General features: G+C 37.3%; 1 protein-coding gene across 4 annotated transcripts in view; it reads left to right on the forward strand.

Moving 5' to 3' along the window:
* The window catches only part of THADA (THADA armadillo repeat containing), a 323,481-nt gene that overhangs the window by 51,767 nt on the left and 255,527 nt on the right, over positions 1 to 16,187 (forward strand). For all 4 annotated transcript variants that reach the window (XM_057740678.1, XM_057740680.1, XM_057740681.1 and 1 more), the window contains exons 20-22: positions 2,574 to 2,732; positions 4,121 to 4,278; positions 12,742 to 12,851. In XM_057740678.1, the coding sequence (XP_057596661.1) occupies positions 2,574 to 2,732; positions 4,121 to 4,278; positions 12,742 to 12,851 (427 nt within the window). The remainder of the gene's footprint in view (positions 1 to 2,573; positions 2,733 to 4,120; positions 4,279 to 12,741; positions 12,852 to 16,187) is intronic.

Here is a 16,187-nt window from a genome sequence, read left to right on the forward strand (position 1 = left end):
GTCCTGTAATAGTTTCACTCCTGCTACCTTGCCAGTCTTGTCTCTTAGTGTTCTCCCCTTCCCATAGATTTCTCCTTCATGGAGTTGTTGCAGTTTAACAGGAATCTTGTCTATGTTTTCCTCCCTTGTGCTTAGCACAGTGCCTGGCAGAAGTAGGTACACAATAAATAGTTGTTAGAATGAATGAACAATTTCCGAAAGTGTAGGAACTAAATTCAGTGCCTGGGATGCCCTAGGTGGCATATGTATACAGCAGTCCCCTCTTATCTGAGGGCTATATGATTCAAGACGCCCAGTGGATGCCTGGCAGTGCAGATAGTACCAAACCCTATGCATACTATGTTTTTTCCTATACATACATACTTATGATAAAATTTAATTTATAGATTAGGCACAGTAAGGGATTAACAATAATAACCAATAATAACAGAACAGTTATAACAGTATACTGTAATAAAAGTTATGTGAATGTGGCCTCTCTGTTTCTCTCAAAATCTTACTGTACTGTGCTCACTCTTCTTCTTGTGTTGATGTGAGATGATAAAATGCCTGTGTGATGAGATGAAGTGAAGTGAATGACATGGGCAGTGTGACGTAGTGTTAGGCTGCTGTTGACCTCCTGGTGGTATGTCAGAAGGAGGAGCCCTGATGATGTTGATAGTTGGATGTCAGCTGCAGACGATGTTGATGGTTCGGGCTCCCAGGTGGGATGGAGAGGGACAGTGTGAGATTTCATCACGCTGTTCAGAACGGCATGCAATTTAAAACTTATAGATTATTTATTGTTTATTAAAATTTCTGGAATTTTCCATCTAATATTTTCAAACTGTGGTTGACCGAGGGTAACTGAAACTGTGGATAAAGGGGGGGATTACTGGACCTGTACTACAACAGGTCAGAATGGATTGGCTGTTAAAGGTATATACTAACTAACATGAACGTTCCTTTGAACATTTAGAAAATCATGAAGTAAATTTATATATTGGTGTTGAAATAAAGTTGATGAATGCATTTTGGAGCGCAAATGACAGACGTATTAAAAACAGACTGAGTGTATCCTAAACACACACTGCATCATGCAGTGCAATACTTTGGGCTGATAATTAAACTAATCTAGAGTTATGTGGTTGCAGAGAAAATGTTATGTTTTGTTCTTTACTAAAAATGAGTTGGAAGGTTGGTGATGGTTCATGATACTAAGATACAATTATAGATTTATTTTGGCTGCTAGTCTAAATACTAAAATTTGTTGGTTTAGTTTTCCTACTGGAACAGTGCATAGGAATAGTAAAGAATATCCAGTCTGATAGCTAATATTTGGACCTGGCAAGTACCAGTGTATTTTGGATGCAAAATCTTGAATGTTTGTCACCAGTTTTGGGTGGGGCCTTTAGAGTGTGCTAAAATCCTGTTTGTTATTAAAGTTTTAAAATATCTGTCTGTCTCAAAAACTGTCTATGTGACTTTTCCTTAATTTTGCCTTTTCTTTTTTCCTCTGGTTATCTCCATTTTTCTTGTATCCTTCCCATGTTATCTGCCATGCATTCTTCTTTGAAAAAAGTATCCCCTGAAAGATACAAAAATGAGTGTGTGGGATTCTTAAAATTTTATTCTGGCTATCCCTCTCTTTTTTCTTAGTCTTTCTATGGTTTCTTTTTGGGCCAGTGTTACTTTCTCAAGGTTGTCAAAGTTTGTTTTTGGCAAAACTTCATGGAAGCCACAAGTGAACATAAGATGTTGGCTAAATCGTTATGATAGCAGTTTGAGTCTTTGTATTTCCCATAATACCTAAAGTGTAAGTGTGCATAATAGGTATACAGTAAATAACCCGTTCTTTGATTTGTTAATTGGTTTCAGATGATTACCTGTTGTTATTTTCTTTAAAAATCTGAGCCTGGATAAAGCTCTTTATTACCTAGTCATCCATAAATTCCTTTAGCCATGTTACTGAACCTCTGCCATGAGCCAGTTTCTGTTCCAGGCACTAGCAGCTCAGCAGTGAACAAGGTCTTGCATTCATGGAGTTTACATTTCCTAATCCAGCGAGTGCTTAAGAAATGAAAATGAAGTTTAGTATAATACTAGGACTGTAAATCATACTTAGAAAGCAGTATATTACTTATGCATTTCAAAGTCAAATACGGAGTTTTCATGATATTCCCGGGCTATAAAAGATTATTTTTGTTGGTGGTGGGGTTTCTTACCTCTTAAAACAAAATTCATTGAAGTCTGTTGCTCTTCCTTCATCTGTTTGAGCACTGTATTTGAGATTCTTGGACAACACTAACAAAAGTGATGTAAGTGAGATGGCAGCCTTTGTCTATAGACAGCTTCTGTTATTTTTTTGGTCCAATCTTCACACTATTTAAAATATTTGCCATATTTTAAACGTACACTCGTGTCATGAAGACCTTATATAAATAATTTTCACATTATCCATCCTGTGAGTCCCTTCTTATAGCGCTAATTATCAAGTATTGAAAAATTCCAAAATTTCTGAGGGCAAATACCCTCAAGGGAAATCTTCATGTGATGTGAAACTGGGGTTTTATGTAATCTCACCTCTCCCTCAGAGTCAGCAAGCCGCTTGCAGATGATTCTGAATGAGATTCAGCCACGAGATACTAATGATTATTTCAGTCGAGCCAAAATATTGAAAGAATGTGATAACTTCGATTTGGAGGACTTGAGTGCCAGTGTACCGAATATTGATACTTCTGCAGAAATCAAAGGTATATATAAAGTCAGTATTGTAGTCAGTATTTAAGTGACAAATAAATGTGCAAAATGCTCATTTTCTATAGTAAATCAGGGGCTGCAAATGTGTGCAGGACACTTCTAGAAAATAAAGTCTTTTTTGAGCTTATAAATGATTTATTTTGGGGAATAAGTTTATAAGACTTCTACCAGAAAATGGTGTGCCGCAATGCAGTATTTAAGATGCTTCAACAAAAAGCCTTTGAGTGCTGAAACCTGTCTTGACAGCCAGATGATGTAGAAACAGTGATGCACAGTGAACTTGGGTTTGGGCAGCAGTCTGCTTCTCCCAGCAGTATGGTTTGATGCTGTCAGAGTCTGTGTAGTCAGTCAGGCAGCCTTTTAAAGGAAACAAATTTATAACTCAGTAAAATGTGAGCTGCTCTGTTGTACCAGGCCTCCAGAATTCCAATTCTCACTGTTTGTTTTCTCATTAGTTGTTCTTTTGTAATTTTCTATAATGCTGTAAAAAGTCATCAGAAGTAGTAGCATCTTATTGATTTATAACATATTCTACATCCTCCACTAGATGGGGATATTGTAAAAATTTCTCTTTATGATTTTTTTTTAATTACACAGAATAACACAGATGTATGCTTGTTGTAGTAGTTTCAAATAATAGAGATAAATAATAAATTAATTTTGTTTTCTTTTATTTCCTCCCCAATCCTACTTCTTCCTTTTGAGTCTATATCATTTCAGACCTATTTTATGTGTTTAAGTGTATGTACATTTATCCTCTGAGTTTAGCAGCTTTTAAAAGACAAATGAGATTACATTAAAAAGGTTATTTTGTTAACTTACCTTTTAAATTTAATAGTTTGCTTTGGATTTTTTTTTTAATGTCAGTACTAAAATATTCCTAAAGCAAGAAAAAGAGAGTAAGGATTATTATAGCCAACTGAGCATGGAATTTAAATATATTTTGAAAGAGAATTTGTATTTTCCTTTGAAAGGAAAGTCATATCCTATTCTTTTACTGACATAGCAGCCACCCTCACAAAAACAAATAATAAAATTTATTTATTATAGTCATATTTTATGGTTGACCGAGAAGCAGAAAGAGTTTGCTTCATTAATTTCCAAAGGTTCGACTTTGGTTTTAGAATAATATTGTGTTTTATTTTTAAATTTACTTTGAATATAGTATAATAAAAAAAATACTTAGTGTGATTCCTACCCATAGCACATGCCCAACAAATGTTAGTTATTTTCTTCTGAATAAATATAGCATATGACAGATTGGTTTGTTCAAGCAGATTATTCTTGGGGAAATTATGAATAAGCTTGTTCTAAGAAACCTGGGATGTGAGTAATCAAGTGTCTAGTGTTGCAATAGTTTTTTTTGTTTGTTTTTTTTAAGGTAAAGAAGGAAAAACATGTGACATCACTGCTCAGATGGTGCTGGTATGTTGTTGGAGAAGCATGAAGGAAGTCGCTTTACTCTTAGGCTCGCTGTGCCAGCTTCTGCCCATGCGGCCTGTGCCAGAGTCTCCTGATGGATTATTGACAGTGGAACAGGTAGGGCACATGTTTATTCCATCTGGTATAATTTTTGGTCAAAGCACACATCACAAACTTTTATTTAAAAGTTAATTAACTTAAAAACATTTTTTTTAAATAACTTAAAAAAATTTTTTTAAACATTTTTCTTGGGTAAAATTTTAAAGATGTCAACTGAAGAAAAGTTCATTAAAGTGCAAAAATTGGGCCTTGTAATCCATTTCCAAACTTTGGCATATTTAGAAATGCTTTTATTTTTCTAAGTTATATAAATAATGATAGCTTTTACCTCACTTTTAACTTCAGTATTGTCATTTGAATTTTTATTTTGTTTAACACACACAAACTTAAAATTCAAACTAAATGAAATTGTCTATTTAGTAAAACTCCACAAACCTCTTAAATTTTGTGAAGAAAAAAATATATACATATTGGTTGATTATGGATCTTATGTTTTCCTCTACATTGATGATAAAGTTATAGTTACTTTGGTTTTTTGGCTGACTTTTATTTTAAGACCACAAAGTTAGTTCACCATCTGGGACTGTTCAAGTGACTTGAGTGTAGTGTTTACAAGAAACTAGCTTACCACAAGCATTTCATTTGGAAATATTTTAGATTTATTAGATTTCTGTTTTTAATTGATTCCCTCTTCCTTTCCATATGGTTTCAACAAATCCATTTCCACCATCTTCCAGCAAAGATCTATAACATATACTTTCATTTTTAACCTTTTTCAAATAAGGATAATTTCTCCCTTAGGGTGTTACAACATTTAAGAACAAAACAAATATTGTAGTATGCTAATGCTGATTATTTCTATAATAACCATGTGACCAGGTCCATGGAAATAATGCTAATATTTTTATTCTCACACTTTCTATGGCTGATGTGCTTGCATCTGGTTAACAGCTGGACTTGTGATGTTGCAAGGCTCTGAGATGGAGAACTGTAAAGGGAAATAGGACACTGCCGACTTCATTATGTTCCTTATTCTCTTCCAAATCAAATAGGCGTTAGTGTCCTAGAGTTACTTGCAGTCCTTGCTGGTGACTGGCTAGAGCACCAGTGCCAACATCTTTGCTGAGGAATCCAGCTATGATTAATGATTACTTCACTGATGTTCACCATCTCACTAAGAAGTAAATAAACATGGGCTAGAGCCCCTGACTCCTCAACTTTTCAAGGACAAGTTAAAACATCTAGTTTTTTGGGTTTGTTAGCCAGTGTTTTAAAAAAAATAAAGGGGAAACATATTTTACTTTTACTGTAACTGAGGAAGACCTGAAAGCTTCCTGTGAAAATTATTTCACCTTGACACCTTTTACAGAGTACCCAAGTCTTATGAAGTTATGTGGGATATCCAGGTTAAAATTGGGAATTAATTTTTTAAAATTGGAAATTAATATAAAATAGATGTTTTGTAAAAACAACAATAACAATAACAAAGAGAGGCTCTTATAAACCAAAGAACTCTCCTAGTGACTGTTGTCTTGAATAAGAAATAGAATCCTGTTTTTCTGTAAAATATCCATTTCCATTCTAATGAGGTCTAGTCATTTCTCCATGTTGCCCATTCATGTGGTGACCCCACGTATATATGTTTGAGAAGAAATTAATGACTGACTGAGTGACCGAGAGTATATGTGATAGCACTGTTCTGACATTGCAACCTGGCCCTCTGTAGAAAACTTTGGTCTTGATCACACTAAATTTTACTAAAAAAATTAAATGCTCTGAAAAGTGTAGAAGCATTTAGTCAATGAAATCTAAAGTCATCAAGAAATTAGTGTTATTTGTATTACTAGAGGATTCCTACTTTTAAACATAAAATTTCAGTTCATGAAATTCCTTTAAACTAAACATACTCCTATATGCTTAGTACTTTTAAGAGTTAGAAATAAATGACACAGAAGAATGTAGTTTGCATTGGAGTGGTGGGGCTAGGCCTAGGGTCTACCTTCCTTTCAAGGGCATAGTCGCCCTGGCATCACTAGTTCTTCTGTGCACCTAGTGGCAAAGCTACAAATTTAAGAGTCAACAGTGTAGGTGAATGTGACCACAAGAGACCTGCAGAAACAGAGGCAGTGAAGTGACTTGCAGGCAGAATGCTTCCCGTTGTTGGGGAGAATTGGGAACTTGGATTTCTTACTCCCAAGAATCATAACAACCATAATCTACTTTTCTCTTAATGGATGAAGGAAACTGGTCTATAGAACCTGAGATACTGGTGTTCAGCCTGATGCCTCTCTTGCACTCCACTCACCCTTCAGTCTTGAAAAAGTAATAGGATTCTGTTGCCGTTTTAAATTTGAGGTCTCTCGTGTAGATGACGGGGAGGATTTCTTATGGAACTCAGCTCCTTTAAGGCCATCCTGATTTTACAATCCTTTGTTAAAGGGATGACAACTTCAATCCCCCATACATAAGTGTAGTTTATACTAGGCCAGCAGGTAGCGAGACTCCAGTTTGGGTGTTTTTACTGCTGTACGAGGAGAGGAGCTGGTGCTCGTTTATAATTCTGAGTATTTAGTGCTGTATTGACAAACTCTTCGAGCTGGAAGGATCACAGAGATGATATTATCCAGCTCCCTTGCACAAGGGGAGACTGAAGCCCTTGGATGTTACCTGGTTTGCCCAAAATCACAAAGCTGGTTTGTGGCAGCTCTGGGACAGGAACCCGATTCTTCTGCTTCCCGGCCTGTGTTCTGACACAACACAGTGCTGCCTTTGTTCTGAACAGCTCATTTAATTTTTCTTTAAATTTAATTTTCCCAGCTTCACATAGCCAAACAGATTTTTGCAAGCAACAGGACAGTAAGGCAACTTGCTCCTGAACTTTTTAGCAAATGATCCATTTCCCTAGATGATTGCTTGTGAAGCAGTGTGTCCTCTGCAGCTTCATCAAGAGGAAAATGTGCTCATTCAGAGGCACGTCTGACCCTTCTCCTGCGCTGTAATCACAGAATGAAAGGTTCTTTCATAATGTCCCTGTCTGAGAGGCAGAGATAAAACCCGCTTTGAGGGATGTAAGTTGAGACCGTTAAAGAGTGAGCAGTGAGTGCAACCTTATCTCACAAACTTCCTGACTGGTGTGTGTCTGGGTTGCAAGCTGGATGCTTTGCTGATGTAGAGCTTTTGCTTGATACATTGTTGGTCCTCTTTCCATGGGATATCAGATACCCAGTACCTCCTGATTTTTTAAAACAGCTTCCTCTACCTGGACTATCAATTCAGTGTTTATATATTTTCCATAATATTCCTGAAAAGAAGCTTTTGGGTAGATTTTTTTCCCCATCTGCTTTCCCCTTCCTAGGAATTATTGCCACATAAATCATATGATTAAAAATAATTACCAACTATTAGAAGTTAGCAATTTTAAAACTCCTACTTTAGAGTCTATTATAATTTTCATGATGTACATGGCTAACTAGGTCTATACATTCCCTCAGTACCTTTTGTTACTGTTTTAGATTTTTGTTAATAAACTATAAATGGGTTGTATGTTTATTAGCATTTGTCAGTCTTAAAGAAATTGCCTTTTGTATTTTCTTTTACCAAAGTTTACTTTTTAGAAATTATGAATAAGTATTCATTGAACTGTACTGAATGCAGGTTACCATTTTTAAGCTGTGAAGTGAAACTGAGCATGTAATTACATCATTTAGTCAACTATTTATTGACTGCCTTACTACAAGGGTGTTGTGGGAACATTAAGAAATAGAATATGTGGTACTCTGACCTCAAAGGTCTTAGAAATGTAATAGGGGATACAAGACAGAAATTCATTTCAAAAAGCCAGACTAATGGATAACTGCTAAAATGAAACATGGTTAAGAATTTGCCAGAAAACAAAGAATAGACTTTCTGGTGGGAAGATGTCTGAATACCAGGAAGACGTCATCTTTGTTATCGTGGAGGAGGACAGTGTATGGGCTTTGAAGAAATCCCAAGTGTTATTAAGAAATCACTATAATAGAGATTGTCCAGTTTAAAATATTAATTATCTTACCGTAGTGTAAACTTTTATAAATGATTTCATTTAACCAAAGTGGAATTAGAAACTCCTGTCAACATTCCTAAGGTTATAAGAAGTGGTTGTGTCTTAAAGTAAAATTTAAATTAAGGTTTAGGGATTAAGTCTCACTACTTGCTGACACAAAATGAAAACAAAAATTGACATTTAGCAAAGTTGATTGCTACTCTCTGCCTGGTACTCTGCTAAATGCTTATTTGCATAATCTCATTTGTTTCTCAGAATAATCCTGTGAAGTAGGTTCTAGTTTTATCCCCATTTCACGGATGAGGGAACTCTGTTACTTATGTAATTAGCTTGTGTTGGTAAGGAGGCTGAGTAGGGTTCCTGAACTCAGCCCTCTTGGCTCCAGAATCCCAGATCTTAACCACTGCACATGCTCTTCGTAGAAATGTCCCATCTATATACTTGAATCTTTTTGGCCTTTCTAACTTATAATGAGGCGAGTTAGCTTTGATTTTTCTACTGTATTTCTCTCTACTATCTAGATAAAGGACAAACAAAAAAATGTATTTACATTTGTCCTTTGTGGGTTTTATGCTCTAGATGAGCGTTTAACTCCCCTCTTTAGTCTGTTGGTGAATTGTAGGTACCTAGAGACATGGCATGTAGCTGGCCTCCCCTGTGGAAATTTGCACTGTGTAAATCTATGAGGCACGTAAATTTGCCTGTAGGGGACTTCCCTGGTGGTGCAGTGGTTAAGAATCCACCTGCCAATGCAGGGGATATGGGGTTCGATCCCTGGTCCAGGAAGATCCCAAATGCCGCAGAACAACTAAGCCTGTGTGCCACAACTACTAAGCCTGCGCTCTGTAGCCCGCAAGCCACAACTATGGAGCCCACGTGCCACAGCTATTGAAGCCCGTGTGCCTAGAGCCCATGCTCTGCAACGAGAGAAGCCACTGCGCTGAGAAGCCCATGCACCACAACGAAGAGTAGCCCCCGCTCACCGCAACTAGAGAAAGCCCACGCACAGCAACGAAGAACCAATGCAGCCAATAAATTAAGTAGATAAATAAATAAATTTATTAAAAAAATATTGCCTATAGAAGTGGGTTTTATGGAAAGTTAGAACCAGGATATACTAAACCTAAAAAGATAGTGACTAGAATTTCATTTTAAGAATAGAAACCAGTGCCCCCGCACCCCCTTTTTCATTTTTACTTTAATTCCCTTTCAAAAATTCTGATATATATTTTTTAAGAAAATAGTTTGTAAAGACATCATCTGTGTTAAAAGTTTTTATGAACTTTAAATAGGAACTTAGTTTCTAATAGATTGAAAAGCAGTCAAGTTGAATTTTCAGAGGAATTTTTTCATTTTTTAAATAAAAATTGAAAATCTTTTTCCGATTCTACTATTGTCATAAGTTTCTGCAGGGTTAAATATGTTCCCTATAGTCTGATCATCCAAGGGGAGGGTGTCAGCATGGCCCCCTTTCCCTGTCCAGCTACTGACAGACCACATTGCTCTGTTGATGCCTCCCACCCATGGTGATAGGGTACATCCCTACCTTGCAGCCCTGTCTTCTTCCACTATTTTCTAGCACGAAACCTTGAGGCCATTCAGCCAGGTCTACTATCACTCTCCTGTACAGTCTGTGCTCATTTATATAAAAAGACCCAGTGGAGTGTCTGACAAGCTGCAGGTACTTAATAAATGTTTGTTCATTTATTCTAATATGCCAGCTTTTTCTCATGTTAATTATCTTTTTCCGTATTGGTTCACCCAAGTATATCCTGTTTAAGGTCTGGCCGTGGAGCTTTTTCTAATTATTTATTTCAGTGCAAAAAGAGCTGTCATTTCTTAGTGCTGTTAAGCTTCTGATGGGTACCATCCAGCATATTGGTTTTCTCTGAAAGCCTTCTGAGGACAAACATCTTGTTTTGTTCTTTGTCTACCCAGCACTAAGCTGCTAAGCATTTGACAGGGTGCTAAAGAAGTACTTACTGTCTGATTAATAGAAATAATACCCTCTTCAAAGGGAAGAATTCATATGAAGCCTGGGTGTTACCTGGGTGGGTTTGTTGGGAAATTAAGTGCAAAATGAAATGAGCAAAAACTGTCTACCTCTCACTTGTGTCTTTAGAATCTTATTCTGTTTTCTGAGGCCAGGATTACCTAGGGTTGAAGTCTACCCTTCAGAAGAGAGACCATCCACTGGTCTCACTCACTTCTGAGGTCTTTGATTTTATTACGTGCTTTTTGGTTTAGGCCTCTTTAAAGGGAGTTAAGGTAAAGGAACAATGAAAATCTGATCTTTGGGACTTCCCTGGTGGCGCTGTGGTTAAGAATCCACCTGTCAATGCAGGGGACACGGATTTGATCCCTGGTCCGGGAAGATCCCACATGTGGTGGAGCAACTAAGCCCGTGAGTGGCAACTACTAAGCCTGCACTCTAGAGCCCACAAGCCACGACTACTGAGCCTGAGTACTACAACTACTGAAGTCCATGTGCCTAGGGCCCGTGCTCTGCAAGAAGAGAAGCCACTGCAATGAGAGGCCCGCTCACCGCAACTAGAGGAAGCCCGCATGCAGCAGTGAAGATCCAACACAGCCAATAAATAAATTAATTAATTAATCAATTAATTTAAAAAAAGGAAAACCTGATCTTTGTTTAAGAACTAGATTATAAGTCCACAGAGAAGCACTTTACCTGAAGTATGTTTTAATATCGATTGCGTTAAAAAACATATTAAGAATGTTAGAGAGACCCCATTTCTATGACTTCCTGTTTTTATTTTTTGTGCCTTAAAACACCTCTTGGAAACCTTCTTTTATTTCTCTAATAGTAGAGAAGTTAGTTAACTGATGTTTCTTCTGGTCCTGTTTTGTAGGGTTACTGAGCTTCAAGTCTGTCTTGGGGGTTAAATTCAGATTTAGTGCTTAATAATTCTGTTCAAAATATATGCTGAAATTAGGTATTGAAGGTAAAATGATAAGGCTTACCCTGACTCTTGACTTTTGACAACTAGTAGTGTGTAGCTTGTAAAAACTATTAAAAATTAAGGGTATCATCAGATCTTCACCTGAAAACTTTGGCTGAAGAACACAACATGTCCGTCTTTGGGGATGTATGTCTTTAGTCTTTATCTTTCCTCTGTTTGGAAATCCAGACAGAGCTGACATTGAACTGAACTGGTTTTTAAGTTAAGGGCCTATACTGAGCTTTTAGATTTATTAACTCATTTTAATACACAATTTATGAGGCAAGTGCTATTGTTATTCCCAGTTTATGTATGAGGAGACTGAGGCAATTGACCATGGTCACACGTTTACTCTTTCTACTGTTTATCCTCTCTGATGTGTGCAGAACACCAGTCACTGTACTGAGGTAGAAGCTGTTTCTAGATAAGCCTGTTTGAGCTATCTTGGGTTGGCTTGCTTTTTCACCATTCTGTGCCCTGCTGGGGAGACCTGAATCAAGAGAGATCCAATTGTAGCTTTGGTCCTGAGTTTATATAAAATTTGGATTCTCTACAGGTTATCAGCTACCAAATCTTATGGTATAAAAGTACAATCAATCCAACCACTTTAACAGTTAACGCTGTAGAAAACTTCATCAGCAGCTAATTGTCAGTCATGTCTTCTTTAGAATACATTGTCATATTTGTTACTTGTTTAAACTTGCATGGAGAAAGGCAGCATCTAGGAAGGCAATTGGGTAGCATTTTGGAAGACTCCATGGTTCTGACTCAGAGTGAAGCCTGTCAGTTTTCAGGAGGCCCTTTGCATTAAATCTTGCATGGCCATTAACATTTGTATATCTCTAAAAGGTAATTATTGGGAAGTATTGTTTAATGGATTGGAGTTTCAGTTTGGGGAGATGAAAAAATTCTGTAGGTGGATGGTGGTTGCACAATGAAATGAATATACTGAATGCCACTGAAGTGTGCACTTAAAATTGGTTAAAATGGTAAATTTTTATGTTATGTATATTTTAACCATAATAGAAGAAAAAAATTTTTGAAGAGGAAAAAAGTAATTATTTCACCTAGGCCTAGGTGTGTGAGGGTTGTCACCTTGTATGATTTGCTGTTGGTGTTGAATGACATGAGCTAACAGAGAACACAGCAAGATTTGTGAAGCACTCATAGGGAGGCAGTTCTAGCTTAGCAGTTAAAGATGGCCAACTCTGGAGCCAGGTTGACTGGTTTTATATACTAGTTCTACCATCTACTTGCTGTGTGACCTTGAATAAGTTACTTGGCCTTTCTGGGCCTCATTCTGACCCATTGTAAAGTGGAGATAATAATAGTGCTTCTTTCATGGAACTATTGTGAGAAGTAATTGTGATAGTATAAAATGCTTAAAATATTACCTGTTGCGTAATAGGTGCTAAATGGATGGACATCTAGACCTGAGTTCTAAGTGATGTTACTGACATAAATACATCTGTCAATGTAAACATAAATTGAAAATTTATTTTTGATTTTGTTTTGAAGGTAAAAGAAATAGGAGATTACTTTAAACAACGCCTTTTACAGTCCAGGCACAGAGGAGCATTTGAACTGGCTTACACTGGCTTTGTGAAACTGACTGAAATCCTAAACAGGTAAAACAAAGCAAATATCCCTTTGAGTACATTTTAAAAAGACTAAATGTACAAACCGTGTGCTCAAAGTAGAATTTACTTGTGTCTTTTGATGTTTAAAAGAATAGGACTTGGTTGGCTTCAAAACTCTTGGAAGGAATTGTTTTCCTAAGTTTCATTGTATGATTTACTGCAGATGATGGAGTGAAATGTCCAAACTGAGTTGCTCTCTCATTGAAAGGTGATTTGACACAAACTCAAAAAGTTTTGCTAAAAATAGCTTTGAAGTTACCATTTATTTTCCTTGAATGAAATGATTGTTTTGTCTGTTTGAAAATTACTTGGCCTGTGAAATAAAATAAGCCCTCCAGTTTTTTGGATTTGTGTATATTACAGACAGAGAAACACTTAAGGATTTTGTGGTTTTCTTTGTAATTTTATCTTATAGAAAAATTTAAAAGAACTGCAAATAGACCAAAAAATATAAAAGACTGCCCCCCCTTACCTGGAAAAATACTTAGGTGGATTTCATATATTTAGCCAAATGTTTTTGGGTTTTTTTTTGACATTATAGGTGCTGATAATTTCATTCATTCATATAATAGATTTCCTCCAAAGAGCTTGTGAGGAAACCTTAAATTACTTAATGACTAAGTGTTCATGGCAAGTGTTCTCTAAATAAAAGGTAGTATTTTCCAGGAAAACATTTCCATTGCCTGGAAACTTTTTGAAATGAAGCAGAGTTCTGCCAGCCTTGTAGCCTCAGCAAACATTTTATTTTGGGCTGTTAAGACATCTACTCCTTGAATATTTTTGAAACATTTTTTTCACACTCCTGGTAAAAACATTTATAAAACATTTTGGCAGTTACAGGCCACACAGAATATCTTTAAATGATACATTAAAAAATGTCCTTGACATTAAACTGCTGATCTTGAAAATATTTTATCTTTGCAGCTCTTTCTTTTTATTGTAGACATAACTTAAGAGTATTTTTTTCTCACAGCACACTTCCCTCCCTTCAAATCAATTAGCAAATATATATATTGAACACTAGCTGTGTGCTTAGCACTGTGCTTGGTTTGGAGGTTATAATACTTCTTTATGAGATAAGGTTCCTGTTCTCAAAGAGCTTATGGTTTAGTTGGGGAAATAAGCAGGGATAAAATTCAAAATATTTAACAAATGGTATGTCACGGGCACTGACTGGTCAGAACTGATACTTGAATGTAAGCACCCAACATTGCTGTCTGTATGGATGTGTTAGCTGAATGCCAGCCTAGAAAGTGAGGCCAAGACACGTGAACAAGATGATCCAATATAGTTGCCAAAATTTGGGTGAAATTTGCAAATTCTGTAGGAATAGCAAAGGGAAAGCAATGAGAATAAGCTGGTAGGGCTTGATGAAAGAGGCGGAATCGGTGCTAATGCATGAGTAAGGTTTAAGTAGATAGGAGGAGAAAGGAGGAGACTTTATGAGTAAATGTTCAGAGGCTAGAATCAGCACGGCGTATTGTTAGGTGAGTAAATGAGCCAGCCTGATTGTCATGGTGGTGGTGGTGCTGGTGGTGGAGTTACTAGGCAATATCATACAATTGGATAGATGGAGATCAAATTATGGATACCTAGAAAGCAGATTTGCTGTAGTAGGGATGGATAGAGGCATTGAACATTTTTGATCTGAAATAGATCATAGGAGGCATGTAGAATGGAGAAATAGCAATAATCTATGACACAAGGTCTTAGTTCTACTTACATCCGTTCTATTTATTGGCAAAAGTTAATCTCCTCAGCCTCTGATTTCTTCATCTGTAAAGTGAGGAAAAGAGTATTTGCCCTGTTGACAGATCTCTCTGGCCTTTGCTATATGGATCAAGTTAGATAGATATTTATGAAGACCCTTTTGCATTATAAAACTTTCTACAAATGTAAAACATTATGAGATTGATGTTGGTTATGGTGTTGGTGCATCAAAGTGGTTTTTCAGTTGGAAGTGTTAGGTTAGAGAGATTGTAATGACAAATAGTAGTGAGGAGAGCCTGGCATCAGCTACGACAGCCTATGAGAGCTTCCTCTGTGAGGATGGCTCTGCGAATGGAGGGAAAGAAAAGTGGCTTCTCAATTAACATTTAGCCCCACATCGTAGCAACTCTACACATGATGTTTTGAATGCTTAGAAGAGAAGCTGTGGGTGTCTCTTATTTCATGATTTTATGTGTCAAGAATTAGGGCAGTGCATAGCTGGGTGATTCGTCTCCTTGGGGTATTTACTGACTTCAGTTCATGGTGTTCAGCTGACCAGATGAACTGGTCAGGAGGGTCCAAGACAGCTTTATTCACATCATGGCCCCTTGGTGGAATGGCTAGAAGATAGGGCCTAGTTGGGACTGCATGTGGCCTCTCGGCATGGCAGTCTTAGGGTAGCGGAAATTCTTATATGGCAGCTGGCTTCCTTCAGAGAGAGTATTCCAAGAGGACCAGGCAGAAGCTGCATGGTCTTTTCAGACCTAGCCTTGGAAGTCTCATAGCATTGCTTCAGTCACATTGTTTTGCTTCTAAGTGATTCTTAAGGCCAGTTGGATTCAAGGGGAGAGGAATTAGACTTCCCCATTTGATGGTAAAGTGGCAAGATCATATTGTAGAAATATGTGTGGGATATGGGAGATGTAGTGGTGGCCATCTTTGAAGAATGCAGTCTGTCACATGAAGCAAATTGAATGTGAGAGATGGAGGTACCCAGGGAGCCCACAGCTGTTCCTGTGTTTTAATTCTTGGAGACCGGAAAAGCGGGATTGCTGTTGCCCGAGGCAAGGAGACTGAAGGAGGAGATTGGTTGATAATGACGAGCGCGTGTGTTCTGTGTGTTGAGTGTGACATGATGGTGGCACATCCTAGTGGAAATACTGAAGTCAGAACTGGGAGGTAGGGGGTTCGTTTGGGTGATGTTGCAGAAACAGAGATGTAGATTTATGAGCTGTCTTCATCAATATCACAGTTGGTAGGATTGCAGTCTTTAGGGAAGAGCTTAAAAGGAGAAAAGAACAGAAGACCAAGGACAGACGCTTTTGAACAACTGTACTGTGTAGTTGAAAGTACAGTTGAAGGCATTCCAAATACATGGTGTGGGGAGACAGGGCAAGGCCCAGTGCCTGGTATCTCAGTCACTCCTAATCTGCTGTGAAGATCTCCTTATGGCTGTCACTGTTGGCTTTTAACCAACCTGTTAATGAGTTCCCAACTGTTGCTTCCAAATCAAGTGGTTCTTGATCTCTTCGGAGACATTTCAGATCTGCTGAACATAATGTTTTACGGAGAACATCTTTGCAGTATGTGTGGCTTCCTTTTGTTTGGTTTTTA

This window comes from Hippopotamus amphibius, chromosome 7, assembly GCF_030028045.1.
Source record: "Hippopotamus amphibius kiboko isolate mHipAmp2 chromosome 7, mHipAmp2.hap2, whole genome shotgun sequence".
NCBI classification, from domain to species: domain Eukaryota; kingdom Metazoa; phylum Chordata; class Mammalia; order Artiodactyla; family Hippopotamidae; genus Hippopotamus; species Hippopotamus amphibius.